Below are 21,240 nucleotides of genomic sequence, written 5' to 3'. Positions count from 1 at the left end.
CAGTTACACATGATTAAAATTATTTCCCACATTTGCATCTACCGTACTCATCCTCCATTTAGCATCTCAACCAAAACATTACACGTGACACAATCACTAACAGGCAAAAATACTAAACCTGTATATTTGATATTGCAAATACATTTAACGCATGAGCAAGCAAGGGATTCACAGTGAGAATCTACAGCTGCAAAAGCCTGAAAATTATTTACAGAAATTGTTAAATCATTAAACTGTTTGCAAATATATGCTTCTTGGGGCGCCTGGGTGGCTCGGTCGGCTAAGGATCGGCCTTCAGCTCTGGTCATGATCCCAGAGTCCCGGGATTGAGGCCTGCGTGGCGCTCCTTGCTCAGTGGGGAGTCTGCTTCTTCCTCTGTCCCTCACCCTGCTCATGTTCTCTCACTCTCCCTCTCTCTTTCTCTCAAATAAATAAATAAATAAATAAAATCTTAAAAAATATATATGCTTCTTGTTGTAGATCCCCACTATACACACGACTATAAACATTGTTCCCTATGTAAACAAAAAAGGAAAGATACAATAAAAGATTTGGAAAGTCTGGATATTTCCTTCCCTACAGATATTAAAGGCAATATCTAAGACATTATATTGACAGGACTATCATACTGTAAAAATGCTTCTGTCAGGTGTGCCTGGCTGGCTCAGTCAGAAGAATATTCAACTCTTGATCTCAGGGTCATGAGTTCAAGCCCCACGTTGGGTGTAAAGATTACTAAAAAAAAAAATAAACTTTTTATTAAAAAGTTTTTTAAATGCTTCTGTCAGTATTTATATTGGCAAAGAGTGTAAAAAGAAGTGATAAAAACTGAGATCTCTTAAGTATGTCATGACCAAGTTGAACTCATTTGGTCTGATTGTTTTCTAATTAAGTATTTGCTTATTATGAGTATTTCTGTCTAGAAGGCCTAATATACATAGTTTTAAATTATTTATGATTCAGTTGTAACAAACCATTTTTACAGGGAGCTTTCATATCTACTGTGAAAAGCTTGAGGTAATATTCTGGATCTTTTAGAACCAAATTTGCACATAAATACAAGCATTATTATAATGAAGTCTTGGTTTTGTTGGTTTTTTTTTTAGGTGGCTCTAACTAACTACACCTTTGAAAATGTGAGCTTTCATGTTCTTCATCAGCGTTTTCCTCTCTTTACCTTTCGAGTCTTATCAGATTGGTTTGATAACAAGACAGATCTATACAGGTAATGTTTTATAACTCTGAAGAGGATAATATCTCTGTTAAAAATGAGTATTATTAGAGTATAATTTACATACAATAAAATGCACGCATTTAAATTGTATTGTGCCGTGACTTTAAAAAATGTATACACCCCATAACCACTACCCCAGTCTAGATAGTGAACACTTCAGACACCCAGGAAATTCCATTGTAAGCATTGCTGTCAACCTATCTATCCCTTAACGACCCAGGTAAGTACTAATTGAATTTCTATTATTATAGATCAGTTTTGCCAATTCTAGAATTTCATATAAAGAGAATTATTTATAATCTACATTTTTTTGTCTGGCTTCTTTCAAGAAGGCATAATAATTTTTTAGATTTAGCTATGTTATTGCATAAACCAGTAACTTGTTCATTTTTATTACTAAGTAATATTCAGTTGTATGAATATACCACAATGTATTTATCCAGTCACCTGTTGATGGACAATTGGGTTGTTTCTCGTTTGAGGCTGTTACGAATAAAACTGCATGCCAGTCTGTGTGTGAACATACATTTTCATTTCTCTAGGAGTGGAACTACAGGGTCACATGGTTAGTATGTTTAATATTTTAAGGAACTGCTGAATTGTTTTCTTTGGTAATTCTGCAAGTCAGCTGGCAATAAATTCAGCCTTTATTTATCTGAAAATGTCTTTATCACATCCTTATTATTTGAAGGATATTTTCAGTGTCCAATAATTCTGGGGTTGAGTTGTTTGTTTGCTTTCTTTTCTTTTACCATTTTAAAGATTTCACTCCTTTTCTTCTGGCCTCCATTGTTTCTAATGAGAAGTCAATAGTCATTCTCCTCATTTTTCCAGTGTATACAATGCATTTTTTTCAAAGTCCGGCTTCGTGAACAGCTGACTGCTGTTGTTCCTCTGTGTAAGGCTTATAGTGGAGGCAGCGGCATTACTCAGCTCTCCTTATCCAGAGTCAGTCTTTAGAGGTTCCTATTTTCCTGGGGCTCAGGGATGAGACTTTCTCAACAGTCCTGCACCTCCCACAGAGCAGTGGACCTCTGCTTTGTACTATTGCCAGGTCTTGGCCCCAAGCAGATTTCCTGACTGCGCCTGGTGAAGATGGCTTTCTGCTTCAGTTCCTTCCTCATCAGCGCTATTTCCTTGCCTGGAATCTATGATGGAAAGGTTCCCTGCCTCTTTTCCAGTGGTAGACAGCTGTTGCTTATTACTCAGTACAAGGCCCACAGTTGGATTAGGGGAGGTTGCCTGCCCTTCCTTCAGGTGCAGCTCTTGCAACTACCCCTTTCCCAGCAGCAGACATCTTTTGCATCTTCTCTTTCCCAAGAGATAGTGGATCTCTGCTTAAATCCTGAGGATTAGAGTTTCCTGCCAGTTCCACAGCAGCTCAAGCCTTTGCTTCATATGAGAGAAAAGTCAGAGGAAGATGCAGGATTTCATTCCTTTGTGCCCTGCCCCCAGTCTTGGTGGTGGGCCCGAGGAAGAACACTCCTCTGGTATCTGGGGTTCCCAGTGATTATGAACTGTCATGCTGGCCCATCCATGACCTTTAAGAATTTATTAGCATTTTAACTTTTTCACTCTTAAGTGCTTTTATGACAGCTGCCTCTGCTGCCAGTGCTCTGCCAAAGATGAAATAAGTTATGTGTCCTATCTATCTTTAGATGTATTTGTTACCCTGTAAAATTTAGTTCGCCTGATTCTCTTGTAACCTCAACTTTCTGACGGCCTCAAGAAAACAAGATTTTGTAGATTATCCGATGTTTATTATCGTTAGACTGGAGTGATGTCCTTTTGCAGCTTTCTTTATCTGAAACAGAACTCTGTGATTTTTTTTTTCCTGGTTGCTTTCAAGGTTTCTTTCTTTGCCTTTAGTTTTCAGTAATTTCACTAATATATTCCTAGATGTGGATTTTTAAGAATTTGTTTAACTTTCTTGACGTTTGTTGTGCTTCTTAGATCTTTGAATTGATGTTTTTCATCAAAGTTAGGAAATTTTTGGCTATTTCTTTAAATATTTTTTCTGCCCCCACTTGTTCTTTTCTTTCTAAGACTCCAAATTACATGTGTATTAAACTGTTTGACAGTGTCCCACAGATCTTTGAGGCTCTGTACATTTTTCTTCAGTCTTTTCTCTAACAGCCTGTCTTTAGGTTCAGTAATTTCCTTCTGTCATCACCAGTCTGCTGTTAAGGCCAGCCAATACATTTTGTATTTCAGTTTTTGTATTTTTAGTTCCCAGATTCTCATTTGGTTCTTTCTTTTTATAGTTTCCATATTTTGTGGCCCTGTCTATTCACTCATTAAGACTATATTTTTCTTTAATCTTCTAAATATTTTTTCCTTAGATTCCTGAACATATCTGTAGTAGTTACTAAAAATCCAACATCTGCCTATCTTGGTGTTAGTTTCTATTCAACTGCTTTTTTTCTTAACTAGGTCATATTTTTTTAAAACTTTATTTAAATTCAATTAATTAACATATAATGTATTATTGGTTTCAGAGATACAGGCCTGTGATTCATCAGTCTTACGTAATAACTGGGTCATATTTTTTGTTTCTTTGCATGATTATGTAATGGATATTGTTGATGTTCTGTTTACAGATTCTAGATTTTTGTTATCTTCCTGTGAAGCATGTTATTTTTGCTCAAGTTGGCAATTCAGTTATTGGCTGATCACCTTGAACTTACGTAAACCTGGTTTTTATGTTTTCTTAAGGTGATTCTCTGGAAAGCCACAGTGCTTTCTAAGCCCCTCAAACTTGGCAGGATTCAGTCTCCAAACTTGATCCCATTTGCATATTGCTAGTGCTTGGTTTTGTTTGTCTAGAGTAGGCCTTACTCTAGAAAAAAATACCTCCTAAGGCATGGTTTTTCCAGACTCCCAGCTGGATGTCCCACTTGTTAATAAAGGAATAATGAGGTCTCTCCCCTCAAGCATTGCTAAGCCTCCAACTCCAGCAATGTCTGAATAGTTCCATTCCAAACCCAAGCTCACAGCAGCTGCTTCTTAGTAAGCCTCATATGGTTTCGTCTTCCTCATTTTTAGTACAGCCCTGCGCCAGTTACTCACAGGAAACCTGTATTTCTGACTGCTAACCTCTGCTGCTTGCACAGATACTCTGTTCCTCAGATTCTAACTATGATCTGCCTGAACTCTGATCTTTGCCTCCTCAGCTTAGCAAGACAGCTTACTTAAATTCTAGCATACTGCAGTATAATTAGGAAATTGTCTCCGCATGGTCTAGGGTTCACTAGTACGGTCTTACATTGCCTATTGTTCATTGCCCAGAAACAATTACCTCAACTGTTTTATCAAAGCAGGAAAGCTAGTCCAATGCCATTTATTCCATCATAGTCAGAAGCGAAAGTTCACACCTCTACGTTAAGTTGAAGGTAAAATGATAGTAATAAGCTTAGAAAATAGCTATAGAAAGAAAAAAGTCCTGAAAATTAATATGTCCGATGTTTGAAATGAATGAAGCTCTGCTTATTGAATTTTAAGGCCACATGATGGGGAGGATGGAAATATAGCCTTAAAAACAACTTGAACTATTTGGGGGAACTGCTTTCTGAGCATGTCCTCTCCAGTCTCCTTTGAGGAATCTCAAGGAAGTGTGAAGTCACAGAAAGCACTAAGCTTATGATCAAAGTCTTATAAAAATAGAAGTTTAGGAAAAGTTATCTATCAGTAAATAAAATGAAACTTTGATTTTTTAAAAAGATTTATTTATTTGAGAGAGAGAGAGAGTGTGTGTGTGTGTGTGTGTGTGTGCATGCACAAGCAGGGGAAGGAGAAAAGGGGGAGAGGGAATCTCAAGCTGACTCCCCATTGATCATGGAGCCCAATGTAAAGCTCAGTCTCATGACCCTGAGATCATGACCTGAGCCAAAAACCAAGAGTCAGGTGCTCAACCGACTGAGCCGCCCAGGCGTCCCAAAGTGAAACTTTTAATATTAAACTTAACATTGAAAGCTACATTTGATGGTTTATTTATAAGCCCTAAAATGCAGTAAATGCATATTTTGCTACCTCTAATTAGATATTATCTAGGATAAATAATTGCTTTTGCCAAGTGAAATAGAGAGCTGGACCTAACACACTACGTAAAGGACTTGAACTAGACATTGGACCATTTATGTTAGATGGCTTGTTTTACATGGAGAGACCCCCATACTGTCTTTCTTTGGAGATACTTTGGAAGATCACACAATTTTATTTTTAAATTTAAGTGCATTCTTACCCACAAAGTAAGTCATACTTTTAAATTTGCATTTGCTAAAAAAATAATAATAATTTGCATTTGCTTTCCACAGTGTTTTAAGTAAATAGACACATTTTTTTGTAAATTGCCTTGGAAATTAAAGGAACTTGCTAGTCAAGAATTTCTTCTATTAAATCTGTTTGTAAAGCATGAAGGAGCCCTGATTATTATCATTTTGTTTTTGTAAATTCAAATTTGGTTTCCTGAAAGCCTTCGATTATATAAATGAGTTATGTTCTCAGAGTTGTGTTGTTAGAATGTATTTTTCCATAAAATGTTATGTTCCATGTTTAGATTCCTCAATCAGCTTATAAAACCTTCCTAATCCCTAATATTAATGATCTAGGGAACTCATAGTAGCATTCTGATTTCATCTGCTTTCCAAGCAATAGTTTTGAATACTATTCCAGTTTCTGAGGTAGGAGCTATGTATTGGTAGCAGAAGGTTATGTAGCTCAAGATGATAATATTCAAAATTTTTTTCTTCATTTCTAGGATATAGAGCCAATCCAAAGAAAAAAGTTCAGAATAAGTGAGTCATAAAGATGCTCATCAAGGTCAAGAGAACAGTATATGAGCAAAGTAAGACTTTTATCAGAGATAGGAAATATTGAAACGTACTAAACAGAAATCATGGAGCCGAAGAACAGAGTAACTGAACTGAAAATTTTATTAGAAGAGTTTAGCAGTAGACTAGATTAAGCAGAAGAAAGAATCAGAGAACTCCAAGACAGGTCATTGACCACCCAGGTGGTCTACAGAAAGGATGAGTCATTAGATCCATTTTGTTTTGTTTTAAAGGGACTGACTGAATCCACACATAATGTTATCTCAGATTCACATTGACAAATCTGTATTATTGAAGGATTACCTTAATAATCTAAAAAATACATTAAAATGTGATACAATTTTTTGCCTATCAAAACTAGTAATAACTTAAATATTATAATCCCCACTGTTGACAAAGATGCAAAGAAAACAGGCACTTTATCATCACTAGCTTGAATGTAAATTATTAAAACCTTCTGGGAAGCAGTGTGTCACTATGTATTAAAAACTAAATCAGGGGCGCCTGGGTGGCTCAGTCCTTAAATATCTGCCTTTGGCTCATCATGATGCCAGGCTCCTGGGATCGAGCCCCGCGTCAGGCTCCCTGCTCAGCAGCAAGCCTGCTTCTCCCTCTCCCACTCCCCCTGCTTGTGTTCCCTCTCTTGCTGTCTCTCTCTCTCTGTCAAATAAATAAATAAAATCTTAAAAAAAAAAAAAACACTAAATCATAGCAGACCTTTTGACCATATCTAGGAATTTATCTTAAGGAAATATTTCAGCATCAGTACATAGACTTAGCTATAAAGATGTTCATCATAGCATTGCTTATAGTAATAAAAGATAATAACAAAGCCATTAAATTATGTTATAATCATATAATAGTATATTCAATAGCTATAAAAATATATAAGTGGGGAAATACAATATATTAAGTTAGAAATGCAAGTTATAGAACAGTATTTTATTTTATTTAAAAATTGAACATAAAGCTTTTAGGACAGCTTTTTGTTTAATTCTTTTTAACAGTTTTGTTCAGATACAATTTACATACCATATAATTCACCCATTTGAAGTGTACAATTCAGTGATTTTCATGTATTCAGTTGTGCAACCATTACCACAGTGTATGGTAGTATTTGCATTACCCCAAAAAGGATCTCCTAGCCATCACCCTCCAGTCCTTCCTTCTCTACTCCCACCCCTATTAATCTTCTTTTTGTCTCCATAGATTTGCCTGTTCTCGATATTTCTTCTAGGTTCATATAATATGTTGCCTTTTTTGACCGACTTCTTTTAGTATATGTTGTCCAGATTAATTCATATTGTAGCATGTGTCAGTACTTCGTTTCCTTTTATTGCCAAAAAATATTCCATCATGTAGATATATACCACATTTTGTTTATTCGTTCATCAGTTGATGGACACTTGGGTTGTTTCCACTTTTTGGCTGTTTCAAGTAGTGCTGTTAAGAACATTCGTGTATAGGGGCGCCTGGGTGGCACAGCGGTTAAGCGTCTGCCTTCGGCTCAGGGCGTGATCCCGGCGTTATGGGATCGAGCCCCACATCAGGGTCCTCTGCTATGAGCCTGCTTCTTCCTCTCCCTTTCCCCCTGCTTGTGTTCCCTCTCTCTCTGGCTGTCTCTATCTCTGTCAAATAAATAAATAAATAAAATCTTAAAAAAAAAAAAAATTCGTGTATAGCTTTTTGTATAGATGTATGTTTTCATTCCTGGATATATACTGAGGAGTGGAATCAGTGAATTATATGGTAACTCTGTGTTTAACAGTTTGAGGAATTGCCAGACTATTTACCGATTCAACTGCACTATTTTACGTTCCCGCTAGCAGTGTGTAACGGTTATAATTTCCCCATACCCTCGCTAACACTTATTATAAGTCTTTTTTTATTATAGGGTCATTTTTTCCTTATTTTTATGTTCATTTTCCAGTTTTTCTGTATTAGTCATGTATCGTGACTTTTAAAACTTTTTTTATTAAACAGTTACATGACTGTATTGTTCTAAAAGCCATGTAATTAAAGGTTGCAATATATTTGAACCTTAATATTTGTTAAATGAACGAATTTTATTCTTTATAATATACCTTTAGATTATTTTTACATTTTAATATTCAATCAAAACTTTTGTTCATAGCTTTGGTGGAAGGTTTTTTGTTGTTGTTTGATTATTTTCTTAACAAAAAAGGCAGTTGGTAAAGAGATTAATTTATGTAAAGATTTAAATCAAAGAACAGAATATTTGTATTTTCACAGAAAATACTGATCTGACATATATTTACCCCAGGTATAATCTCATTGAAGTTATTTTCCTAAATCGTCACCAAATTACTGTGTTTCTTCCCATGAACAGATAGTAGGCATGCTTTTAGACTGATATTTACAGGGATAACCCAAAGCCTCCATGTTCTTTAAAAACCTATAGATGTGATGAATTATAATTGTATAATTATTGCATCAGCAGTAGCATCTAAGAGAGTGTTAATTTTTTATAATAAAAATAGAGTAACAACAAGCAAAATACTGAGAATAATTATCCCTACAAGTACTATTTTAAACTTTGCATATTTTCACTAGGTTTTATGCCCTTGAAATATTTGAAATTTTCTAATGTTTAACTCCTTTACATATTTTGCTAATGGCTCACATCATGACGCCCTCCGTAAATCCTCATTTTTAATGTCTAGGTTCTAGCAGAATTAAAAGAGTACTAGTTTCCAGCGTCCACATTTCCCCCTAATGTTCATAGCATGGATTTGCTTTTCAACAGATGGAAAATGGTTGATCACTATATTAGCCGTGTCCGTGGAAATCTCCAAATGTTAGAACAGCTGGACCTGATTGGGAAAACCAGTGAAATGGCTAGACTCTTTGGCATTCAGTTTTTGCATGTACTGACAAGGGGTTCACAGGTAGGAAATCAATTTTCTTACACACTTGAAAGTTCTCTGTGAGTGACATACTTTTAAGATGTTTGAAGTGATTTGGTATTTTGAATTTTCTATGTGGTACTAATGTATAGCTGGTTAATCAAATCTTGTCATTTTATTTTCTGGAAAAGCTTTAATTTCACTTAACACCTTCACTTTTTATTTTCTCTGCATACCAACTTTCTGGCCACTGCTAATTTTTTCATGCTATTAAACTAAATGACTAGGTCCCTGGGATGACATTTTGTTTCTGAATATTGTCAGTCTGATTAGGGAGGCCTTCAAAGGCCCCTTAAAACTAGGGAAGAAGCAGCAAAGAAAGTCTGCCTCTCTTATTTTACATTCCTAATTTCGGCATGTTCGAATTTCCAAATAAAAGTTTATTGTAAAAATGAAGAGGATTTGGGAATCAGTGTAAGTAGCTGTATCACTTTTTTAAGAAGTTAAAGAAAAATAGGACCTTAGAAGTAATTTAATTAATAACTTTTTAATTAATTTCCCACAGATATGATTTTGTCAAATGCATCACCCAAAAAGATTTCATGCATTCATTCAACAAATATTTATTTGAATACCTTTAGTGTGTTAAATAAACACTGTGCTAGGCATCAGGGATACTACATTAATTCACTCAGGTTCCTTAACCTCATAAAATCTTTTATTTTAATTATTTTAATTAGCATAAGTCTGTAACATTCCCCCAATCTATCAGTTCAGTAAATACAGCAAAAATAGAGTTCTAAATACTTTGGCATGTTTATTAATAAACAAGGTATGTTTATTTAATTATATTGCTTATAAGCTATTTATGTCCCCCACAAATTTTAAAAATGATTTGAGCTGGCTTTATAATAAGAGGGAAAGATACCTTAGAACAACGTAAGAACATTTCTGTGAACCCATGCTGATTCTTATAAGTGCTTTTTTTCCTAATACTCCAAACCATCTGCATAATAGTGGTTATTATAAACAATCAGTAATTGCTTGATTCAATTTTGTGGGGGACTGGTATTAAGCTGACTACCTTTCAATTCTGGAATCCTTGTGTTTCCTTCTTGGAAAATTAGAATAACATTTATCCATCTCAAGTCTCCTGCCTTTCTTTCTCTAATTTTCTCAAATAAATTTCTCAAAGATCACTGGCCAACTTTTCAAATGAAATTGTTAAACTGTGTTTATTATTACATAGATTTTTTAAAAATAAAAAAAAATCTAATTTTGTCTTTCTAAAATTTGACTTATTATATAAGTTATTTGATATACTTTACAGTTTTTATAAAAGTTACAGGAATATAGGAAAAGGATTTATGAATGTTTCCTACAGGTACCTGAAAGCTGACTAAATAACCCATAGTATAACTGTATTGTAAGAATGCATCCTTGGGGCACCTGGTGGCTCAGTGGGTTAAGCGTCCGACTCTTGATCTCAGCTCAGGTCTTGATCTCAGGGTCATAAGTTGAAGCCTAATGTTGGGCTCCACGCTGGGTGTGGAGCCTACTTAAAAAACCTATAAGAATGCAGCCTTATTCAGAAGAGTAGGACATCCCCTAAATGATTATCATATATTCAAAGACCAATATGTTTCTATTTAAACTGTTTTCTTCTTTTCTTCCTACTTCACCTCTTTGCCTGCAGTACCGTGTGGAATCAATGATGTTGCGTATTGCAAAACCAATGAACTATATTCCTGTGACACCTAGCGTACAGCAGAGATCCCAAATGAGGGCTCCACAGTGTGTTCCCCTAATTATGGAGCCTGAATCTCGCTTCTATAGCAACTCTGTTCTCGTTTTGGATTTCCAGTCACTATATCCTTCAATTGTGATTGCATACAACTACTGTTTTTCCACCTGCCTTGGCCATGTGGAGAACTTGGGAAAGTAAGGGTTGTTTTGTTTTGTTTTCATATTTATAATTATGTTGTTGTGCTTTGTACTTCTTACTAAAATTAGACTTTGAGTGTCTCTTTGCACTTGATACTGTCCTTTTGAGCAAGATGAATGGGCTATAGCACAGCTAATTTCATTCTTTGTAGTTACCTTACTAATTGATGTGGATGTGGATAACTGGATGACTAATTCAGCATCATGAATGGATGACTCATGAAGAAGATCATGAATAGATCAGTCTTGCAACTTACTTGTTTCATTCTCCATGTACATCCATGGTCTCTTTAAATGAGAGTTACATTTAATTTGTTGATATAAATCACTTTTCAGTGGAATAGTTTGAGGATTATGATCTATCTCCAGCTGTCACCTCTTCTTGATCTCTTGGAAATAATCAATGATATTTTTAAGCTGAATTGTTAAATGTTGGGTTTTATTTGTGTCAACCAAATTTCATAAACTGAATGAGAATAACATTTTTAATGTTCAAAGGAGTATATATTCTCATAAGAAATACAGAGTCTTCCTTTATAATTTTTGTATATTTAAAACCAAGTTATAGTGTTAGCCTAGAGTATACTCATTCCTTCATAGAAAGTATTCATGGAAATTGTATTGGTAATCCTGCCTTTTTATTAAGAACAGAAATTTTGAAACGTTATTTACAATCTTTTTATTTAAGGCTTAAAGTTTTCTTTAAGGAACTTGGTGTAAGGTGGTCATACTTTGAGTCGAAATCTGGTATTTCAGTATAGATTTTACCCATGAGTTTTAGGATAATGCTATTTAAGAAATGTTTCTTTTAATAAATCGTGAATATTTGAAGAACTGCTATGTGGTAATAGACAAATAAATCACTAAGTAAATGAATTCATGTTTAGATATTTGAAAATGAATTTCTACTGGAGTTAGATTCCTAAAATTGTCTAGTATCTCTATTCTATGATTTGAGAAAGTATTTGCTTAATGTTTTCTTTCTTAATAGGTATGATGAGTTCAAATTTGGCTGTACCTCTCTAAGAGTACCTCCAGATTTACTTTACCAAATTAGGCATGATATCACAGTGTCCCCCAATGGAATAGCTTTTGTCAAGGTAATACTCTCTTGTAAGTGAAAGGTATCGACTGTGGCTTAACCTTTGAAGAGCTAATGATTTAGATTATATGCTGTTGGCATATAAAACAAAGAAGAAAAAAAACAAGTTTGCTTGAATATCTTATCTTAAAAAGTAAAGATACATGAATTTGCTAAGAAATTAAAAGCCAGTTACCTTGTTTTGCATGAATTTAGGTTTAAAGTCTTTGTTAGATTTTAGTTTTTAATGAAATACCGAAAGAAATAAATGTGCATATATACCTTCTGACCTCTATTAGAATCTGAGACTTAAATAGCTATTTGACAATCACAACGATGTTAACTTACAAAGATTTAAACTGCTTTAATGTGTAAACTCTACTAATTATTCTTGTACATTATTTTAAATTAAGACTATCTTAGAAAGGATATTCTAATGTATTTATTGATGCATTTTTAAGATATCCAAACTAATAATAGGGTCTCTTTTTTCTCTCCCTTATCTCCCCTTAAAAGAGACCAAAGAGAGCCTCATAAATGAATAAATTAAAGACAAATAGGAGAGAGATCTAGGAGATTATATTGCATCTCTTATGCCAACTTCATTCTTTTTTTTTTTTTTTTTTCTATTTCCTTACCAGTGAGTCTGACTAAAATCGTGGTACAGTAGGGCAGTTGATGGTAGCATGGACCCCACAAGCCCTCAGATTCATTCTGGTGTACTTAGCAAAAGTAGCATCATTTTCTACCAGTGTTCAAAGAGTACCCCACAATTACCTATTTAGATAGGAGGAAAATTCTCACCAGAGACTTCATGACCTATTCCTTTTTGGAAAATATTACCTCTTTAACATAATAACATATTGCATCTTAACATAAACATTATGGCTGCTTCATAAGGTACACAGAATGAATTAGAGGTTAGAGTATGTTTTCATTGTCACGTATGTAGTGGCTTGTTATATTATCTCCCTTTAACAGTATTTTTAAAATTTGCATCTACATTTTGATCCAAAATGTAAAGCTTAATAAAACTAAGATTTTTTAATATTCAGAAGTGTGATTATCCTATACCTTAGGTTTTAATTGTTCAGTCCGACATGCATTACTTTGCACGTGTCTGTGAATCATCTTCAAAGTTAATACTGTTTTGTGGTTTTCATTCCTACTGGAGTTCTCATAAATTCTCCCTAGTCTTGATTAATACAAATGATTTTTTTTTGGCATCAACAAATTTTATCACCTCACTATTCATCCCCTCTTCCAGATTGCTAATAAATATAGGCCGGAGGGGATGGCTTAGTGGTCTAAGCATCACATTTGAAATACCTAGAGTCCCTGGAACTGCAGGTTTGAATGTCAGCAGAGTCAACCCAGCTCATCATTCTTCCAAGGTAGATAAATGGAGTTCCATGCAGATTACTGTGTGGGGTCATTAGGATGAGATCTTTAAAAACTGAGGTTTGTTATGAGTGATACAAATCCCGTGTGTCTTTCTGAAAGAGTGGGGGTTTGGATCAAAGTTTTGAACAAAATTTCTCTCTGAACTTGTATGGTCTCTTGTGCACTAGTTGACATCCTCCTTCCTGGAGGGCTCTGAACTCACATAGTAGTGCTACATTAGATTTATAAACATTATAGGAACGTTTTAGGAGAAAAGTCCTCTTCAAAAGAAAGAAAATGTGATGATTTTGTATTGATGGCCACTGGCCCTGTGGCCACTCAGTTGTTAGTATGTTTCAATTCATGACAGTTGGCCATTGTTAAACTTTGTGCTTCCTTCTTAATTATCTAAATCTATAACTTTTAAGGGATTTTAAATATTCTTTTTTTCTTTATGATAGCCTTCAGTAAGAAAGGGTGTGCTACCAAGAATGCTCGAAGAAATTTTGAAGACTAGACTCATGGTGAAGCAGTCAATGAAGGCTTATAAGCAGGACAGAGCCCTTTCCCGGATGCTTGATGCACGTCAGCTAGGACTTAAGCTTATAGCAAATGTCACATTTGGCTATACAGCTGCTAATTTTTCTGGGAGAATGCCATGCATTGAGGTAAGTGATACAAATCTGTAGTTTTTTCAAGAGACTAAAGCAGCATTAAATGAATATCTGTTCATTGAAGTATTTTGTTTTGTTTAGACTAGAGAGTTTCATTTCCATGACATAAAATCAGTTTTTCTCAAACTGGAGCTTGTATACATACAAAATCTTAGGGGCTTGGGGGCTTTTCTCTATGAGAACTCTTTATCATACACATTTTTCTACATATCTAGATGAGCATACTGTAGCAAACTAATACCATGAGATTTCGTGCCACATTTAATAGCATGTACAACAGCCTTTGTACTAAATAATTCCTTTTTAATGTATTGACAGCTCTGATATTAGGTTGGCCTCTCCAAGTGTCCGAATGACCAAACAGTCTGTGTTTACTAATGTACCAATGGATATAAAGCAAAACTTTGTTTTGCAGAGGTATTTGCAATTCAAAGACACTTTTCACAGAATAAGACTAATTTTTTGCTACTTACTAAATTAAGGTGTTAATTTAACATGAAAACAATATAGTGTGACAAGAGTAATACAGTAACTAGTGATTGGGAACAGAGTAGACTTGTTTTATTGGTGATCTTTTTATGCCAAATGAAGGCCAGAACATTGTGGTATACCACATTAGTAGTAGTTCAGAAAGGGAAAAGCAATGGAAGGATAAAGTCCCCACACAGCACACAACAGGCAGAATAAATTTCAAAGACCTGTACAAGGGACTTTCAGTTTCAGGTCCAGCATGTCAGAAGCTCAAAATTGTCAGTCTCTCCCTACAACAAGTAAAAAGCTGAACATACTGAAAAATCATCAACTCTTCTTAGATCTGTCAGAGAAGTGAGGTCACAGGGCAAACCACTACCCCCAAAATTGAAGAGTCCAACAGGTAAATAAAAGAATCACAACTCACAAGAGCAGAAACCGAAAAGGAACCAGTGCTGAGGTAGGGAAACCTGAACTATAACTGATGATTTGCTGAAGGTTCAGTGTGGATAAGTCTGAGAGATTAAGACTCCAGGGGACCCAGTCATCAGGACCCCCACAGTTTTGTGAATTTTACCTCTTCAGACTCAACCAGGTTCTCAAAGTTTTTCTCTCCCACAAGAAAAATTCACAGAGAGGGGAAAGGAACTATTCTGAAATACTTCAGAGCATCTGTTCTTAACAAGGTCTGCCTTCAGGGGCACTATTTAACTGGAGCCTAACTGACCTGAGAGAAGGGAAATACCCAGCGCCAAGTGCTGTGGCCTTCCATGTGGAGGAGGGGAAATAGGCCACCTCACCCTAGCCATCCTGTCCCACCAAAGATGGGGAAAAAAAACAGAAGCACATGTGAAGTCCACAGTCCAGAGGTACGGTTTCACTATAAGAATCAGACCTACTCATAGAACTATAGAACACTTCCCCTCCCCACAAAGATTACCACCATAGTATTAAAGATCTGTTTATAACAGTCCTTTCTACCTGATATATCCATCTATCCAAAAAAAAAAAAAATTACAAGACATACCAAAAGCCAAAAAACACAGTTTGAAGAGACAGAGCAAACATTAGAACCAAACTTAGATGTGGCAGGGATGTTGGAATTATCAGACTGCAAATTTAAAACAACTATTAGGATGCTAAGAGCTCTAAGGGACCAAGCACATGCATGCAAGGACGAATGGTCCATGTAAGCAGAGACATGCAGACACTCAGAAAGAACCAAAAGAACTACTAGGTACCAAAACACTTCAACAGAATTGAAGAATGCCTTTGATGGGCTTATTAGTAGACTAGATGTGGCTGAGAAAAGAATCTCTGAATTTGAAGAAATCTCAATCAAAACTGGCAAAACTGAAAAGCAAAGAGAAAAAAAAACTAAAAAAAAAATATCCTAAAGCTGGAGCAACTACAGAAGGAAAAACATACATGTAATAGGGATTCCAGAAGGAGAAGAAAGAAAGGAACAGAAAAAATGTTTGAAACAGTAATGACTGAGGATTTCACCAAATTAATGTCAGACACCAAACCACAGATCCAGGAAGTTCAAAGAAGAGGAGAAATGCTCAAAAAACTAAATCTAGGGATATCATTTTCATACTACAGAAAATCAGTAATAAAATTAAAATCCTAAAAGAAGACAAGAGGGGGAAAAAACACCTTGCCTATACGGAAGCAAAAATAAGATTTACATGGTCTCCTCTGAAACCATGCAAGCAAGAAGAGAATGGAATGAAATATTTCGTGTTGAGAGAAAAACACTCCAGCCTAGAAATCTGTACCCTGAAAAATTATTGTCCAAAAGCAAAGAAGACTTCCTCAAACAAAAATTGAGGGAATTTGTTTGCAGTTGACCTGCCTTGTAAGAAATGTTATAAGAAATTCTTTAGAGGGAAGGAAAATGATGTAGGTCAGAAACTCAGATCTACATAAAAAAACAAAAGAGCCTGAGAGAAGGAATAAATGAAAGTAAAATAAATACTTTTATTTTTCTTATTCTTAATTGATCTAACATAACAATTTGTTCAAAATAATCGCACCAATGTATTTGATTATGTTTATGTGTGTGCTTATGTATAAGTAAAATGAATGACAGAAATGACAGAAGGGTTGGGAGGAATTGGATTATTTCATCATTATAAAGTACTTGCACTTTGTGAAGTGCGGGTGGTATAGGAGTATTGTGAAGTGGTATTTGAGAGTGGTATATTGAAAGTAAATGTATATTGCAAAATCTAAGGTAACCAACCACTTTTATAAAAAGTAAAATGAGATAGATATATAATTGATGTGTAAGAAAGGAGAGAAAATGGAATCATATCAAATAGTCAAAATCACAAAAAGCAGAAAAAGAGGAAAACAAAAACAGGAACAAAAAACAAGGGCAACATATAGGAAAAAGTAAAATCAGTAAGGATGTAGTTGAACTCAGCAGCACCATCTGGGCATTTATAGATTACTTCATCCAACAGCACCCAAAGTATACATTTTTCTTAAGCTCCCATGGAACATACACCAAGACAGACCATACTCTGGGTCATAAAATACACCTTAACAAATTTAAAAGGATATAAATCATATAGTGTCTGCTCTCAAATCATAATGCAATTAAACTAGATATCAGTAACAGAAAGAGAGCTGGAAAGATCCCCAGATGCATAGAGATTAAACACCACATTTCTAAGTAACACATGGGTTGGTCAAAGAAAAAAAAAATCTCAAAAGAAATTTTAAAATATTTTGAACTAAAGGAAAACACAACTTACCACAATTTGTGGGAATCAGCAAAAGCAACGATTAGAGGGAAATTTATAATTTTGAATCCATTATTAGGGGAAAAAAAAGATCTAAAACTAATCATCTAAGCTATCACCTTAGAAAACTAGAAAAAGAATAAATTAAATCCAAAGTGAAGAAAAGTAATAATAAAAATTATATCAGAAATCAGTAAAATTGCAAACAAGAAATCAGTTGAGAAAATCTAAGAACCCAAAGCTAATTCTTTGAAAAGACTAATAAAATCAATAAGCCTCTAACCAACCTAAGAAACAGAAGAAAGAGGACACAAATTGCTAATACCAGAAATGAAAGAGGGGACATCACTTCAGGTCCCATGGGCATTAAAAAGAAAATAAAAGAATACTACATATTATTAATTTGATAACCTAGATAAAATGGACCAATTATTTAAAAGATATAATCTGCCAAAACTCAGAAAGTCTGAATAGGCTTATATCTATGAAAGAAATTGTAGTAATAATTAATAACCTTCCAAGATAGAAGGTACCAGACCCAGATGGGTTTACTGGTAAATTCTACCAAACATTTATGGGAAAAAATTGTACCAGTTCTCCACAATCTCTTTCAGATATTACAAGCAAAAAGAATATAATTCATTCTGTGAGGCCAGCATAATCCTAATACCAAAACCAGACAAAGACATTACAAGAAAACTACACACCAGTATCTCTCATGAACTATATAGATGCAAAAATTTTCAGCAGAGATTGCCAACTCAAATCCAACAATATATAAAAACAATGATACACCGTGACCAAGTGGGATTTATCCCAGGCATGCACGGCTGATACAACGTTCAAAAATCAACTAATGATGGGGCGCCTGGGTGGCTCAGTCGTTAAGCGTCTGCCTTCAGCTCAGGGCATGATCCCGGCATTATGGGATCGAGCCCCACGTCAGGCTCTTCCACTATGAGCCTGCTTCTTCCTCTCCCACTCCCCCTGCTTGTGTTCCCTCTCTCGCTGGCTGTCTCTCTCTGTCAAATAAATAAATAAAATCTTTAAAAAAAAATCAACTAATGAGATCCATCACATCACACACGGGCTAAATAAGAAAAGCCACATGATCATAACAGTAGATGCAGAGAAAGCATTTGACAAAATCCAGCATCTATTGATCATAAAGACCTTCAGTAAACCAGGAAGAGGGGGACTTTCTCAGCTTTATAAAGAATATCTACCCAAAAAAACCTTATAGCTAATCTCATACTTAGCTATGAAAACCTTGAAGCTTTCCCACTAAGATTAGGAACGAGACAAGGGTGACCCCTCTCACTACTCCTTTTCAACACCATAAAAGAACTGGAAGCTAATTCGGTAAGACAAGTAAAAGGACATAAAAGGTATACAGATTGGGAAGAAAGAAAGAAAACTGTCTTTGTTATATGTGGCATAATCCTCTCTGTAGAAAATCCAAAAGAATTAACAAAAAATCCTCCTAAACCTGATAAGCTGTTATAGCAGGGTTGCCGAATACAGGGTTAATACAACAAAAATCAGTCACTTTCCTATATACCAGCAATGAACAAATGAAATTTGAAATTAAAAATGTAACACCATTTATATTAAGCACTCCCCAAAATGAAATACTTTGTATAAATCTAACAAATTATGCATAAGATTTCTATGAGGAAAACGACACAACTGGTGAAAGAAATGCAGGAAGAGCTAAGTCAAAGGAAAAATATTCCGTGTTGATAGATAAGAGGACTCAGTATTGTCAAGATGTCAGTTCATCCCAAATTGATGTATAGATTGAATGTAATATTAGTCAAAATCCCAGCAAGTTAGTTTGTGGATATTGACAAACTGATTTTAAAGTTTGCATGAAGAGGTAAAAGACCTAGAATAGACAACACAATTTTGAAGAATAAACTCAGAGAACTGACAGTAGCTGACTAAAGCTACACTAATCCAGGTAGTGTCATACTTGCCAAAGAATAGACAAATAGATTAGTGGAACAGAATAGAGATTACAGAAATAGACCCACATAAATATAGTCATCTGATCTTTAACAGAAGAGCAAAGGTAATACAATGTAGTGAAAATAGAAGATAGTCTTTTCACTAAATGGTGCTGGGATCACTGGATATCCACATGCAAGAAAGTGAATCTAGACAAGAGACCTTATACCCTTCACAAAAATTAACTTAAATTGGATCACAGAACTAAATATAAAACACAAAACTATAAAACTTCTAGAAGATAAACATAGAAAAAAATCTGGATGACCTTGGATTTGGTAATGGCTTTTTAGATGCAACAGCAAAGGCACACTCTATGAAAGAAAGAAAGCTGGTAAGCTGTACTTCATTAAAATAATTTTCTGCTCTGCAAAAAACACTCAAGTGTGAAAAGATAAACCATAGACTTGGAGAATGTGGGGTTTGGGGGCACTGACCCCCCCCCATGGAGTTGAAAATCCACAAATAACTTTTGACTCCCCAAAACTTAACTACAAATAGTCTACTGTTGACCAGTAGCCTTACTGATAACATAAACAACACACATTTTGTATGTTATATGTATTATATGCTGTATTCTTACAATTAAGTTAGAGAAAGGAAAATGTTATTAAAATCATAAGAAAAAATACATTTACGGTACTCTACTGTATTTATTGAAAAAAATCCACATATAAGGGAACCTGTATAGCTCAAACCTGTGTTGTTCAAGAGTCGACTGTATTTATACCACATTTGCTTTATGCATTCCTCTGTCAGTGCACACTTAGGTTGCTTCCGTGTCTTGGCTATTGTAAATAATGCTGCAGTGAACATAGGGGGTGAATGAATCTTTTATAGTCAGTGTTTTCATTTCCTTCAGATATATACCCAGTGTAATTGCTGGATCACATGGCATTTCTGTTTTTAATTTTTTGAGGAACCTCCATATTGTTCTTCATAGTGGCTGCACCAATCTGCAGTCCCACCAGTGGTGCACAAGGATTCCCTTTTTTCCACAACTTTGCCAACACTCCTTTTCAGGGGATTTTTACTTTAAATATTTTTCTCATCATGACTTTTCGGGATCCCAACCATTGCCTGAACTGTAAAGCCAATCATTTTCCTCTTTTTAAATCTAATCTCCTAGTCCTGTAGTGGACTGATGTTCAAACTAGGAACCATCGCACAGAGTAGCAGAATCACTTTCAATTTAGTTACTGCTCCTTCCTTCTCCCCCCACCCCCCGCCACGGAGTTCTTCACACTGCAGTGTCTTAAGGGCAGCTGCAAGAGTTCTGACTCTTCCAGGTATAACTTAAATGGGTCAAAGTAGGCAGCGGGAGGTACACATAGGATCAGTATGCGTATGTCTCAAGAGCGTATTTGACTCTGACACTAGATGCCTCACCCTTCCAGCTATTAGCCATCACATATTTTAAAGTGTATCTTGTTTTGAAAGTGGCCACAGGTGACATTGAACATTTTATTCAAACTTGAATTTCAACTAGATAACATGATTTTTTGAATGTCTCAGGATATAGTTCACATTCTCAAGGTTTTCTCTTGCAGGAAAGGTCCCAACGGAATTCATGATTCCTACTACCCAAATTGTCTGCTACCAGTGTTTTAAATTTATTCCTTTGTTCATTTAATATTTCCTTTTTAAAGCGACTATAAACAGCCTTTTAAACACTTATCCAATCCTACATTTAGTTTAGGTGATTCAAATTTTACAGTAAAAGGAAGATTGTAACTATTATTTGCTTCTTAACACAAAAGTGCTTGGTTTTTACTTTAAAATTTTACAAGGAATGCTCCATTTATGCCAAAGGGCAATTTTCCCCAACCCTTAGCTTTTATGAGTTTAGTAAATGAAGTAGTAGTCCTATGCTGGCCTCCTTAATTTACTTAATTGTAAAATATAATTAGTTTGTCATATTTGTCAAGATCTACCATCTTTTTTTTTTTTTTTTAAGATTTTATTTATTTATTTGACAGAGATAGAGACAGCCA

General features: G+C 35.1%; 1 protein-coding gene across 1 annotated transcript in view; it reads left to right on the top strand.

Annotated features, from left to right (window-relative positions):
* REV3L (REV3 like, DNA directed polymerase zeta catalytic subunit) overlaps positions 1-21,240 on the top strand; it is a 169,574-nt gene that overhangs the window by 126,039 nt on the left and 22,295 nt on the right. Inside the window, exons 21-25 of the mRNA XM_040627642.1 lie at positions 1,107-1,225; positions 8,831-8,972; positions 10,627-10,871; positions 11,866-11,974; positions 13,800-14,006. Coding sequence (XP_040483576.1) covers positions 1,107-1,225; positions 8,831-8,972; positions 10,627-10,871; positions 11,866-11,974; positions 13,800-14,006 — 822 coding nt within the window. The remainder of the gene's footprint in view (positions 1-1,106; positions 1,226-8,830; positions 8,973-10,626; positions 10,872-11,865; positions 11,975-13,799; positions 14,007-21,240) is intronic.

Source organism: Ursus maritimus, unplaced genomic scaffold (genome assembly GCF_017311325.1).
Source record: "Ursus maritimus isolate PB19 unplaced genomic scaffold, ASM1731132v1 scaffold_13, whole genome shotgun sequence".
NCBI lineage: Eukaryota > Metazoa > Chordata > Mammalia > Carnivora > Ursidae > Ursus > Ursus maritimus.
This window is presented reverse-complemented; position numbering and strand designations above follow the sequence as displayed.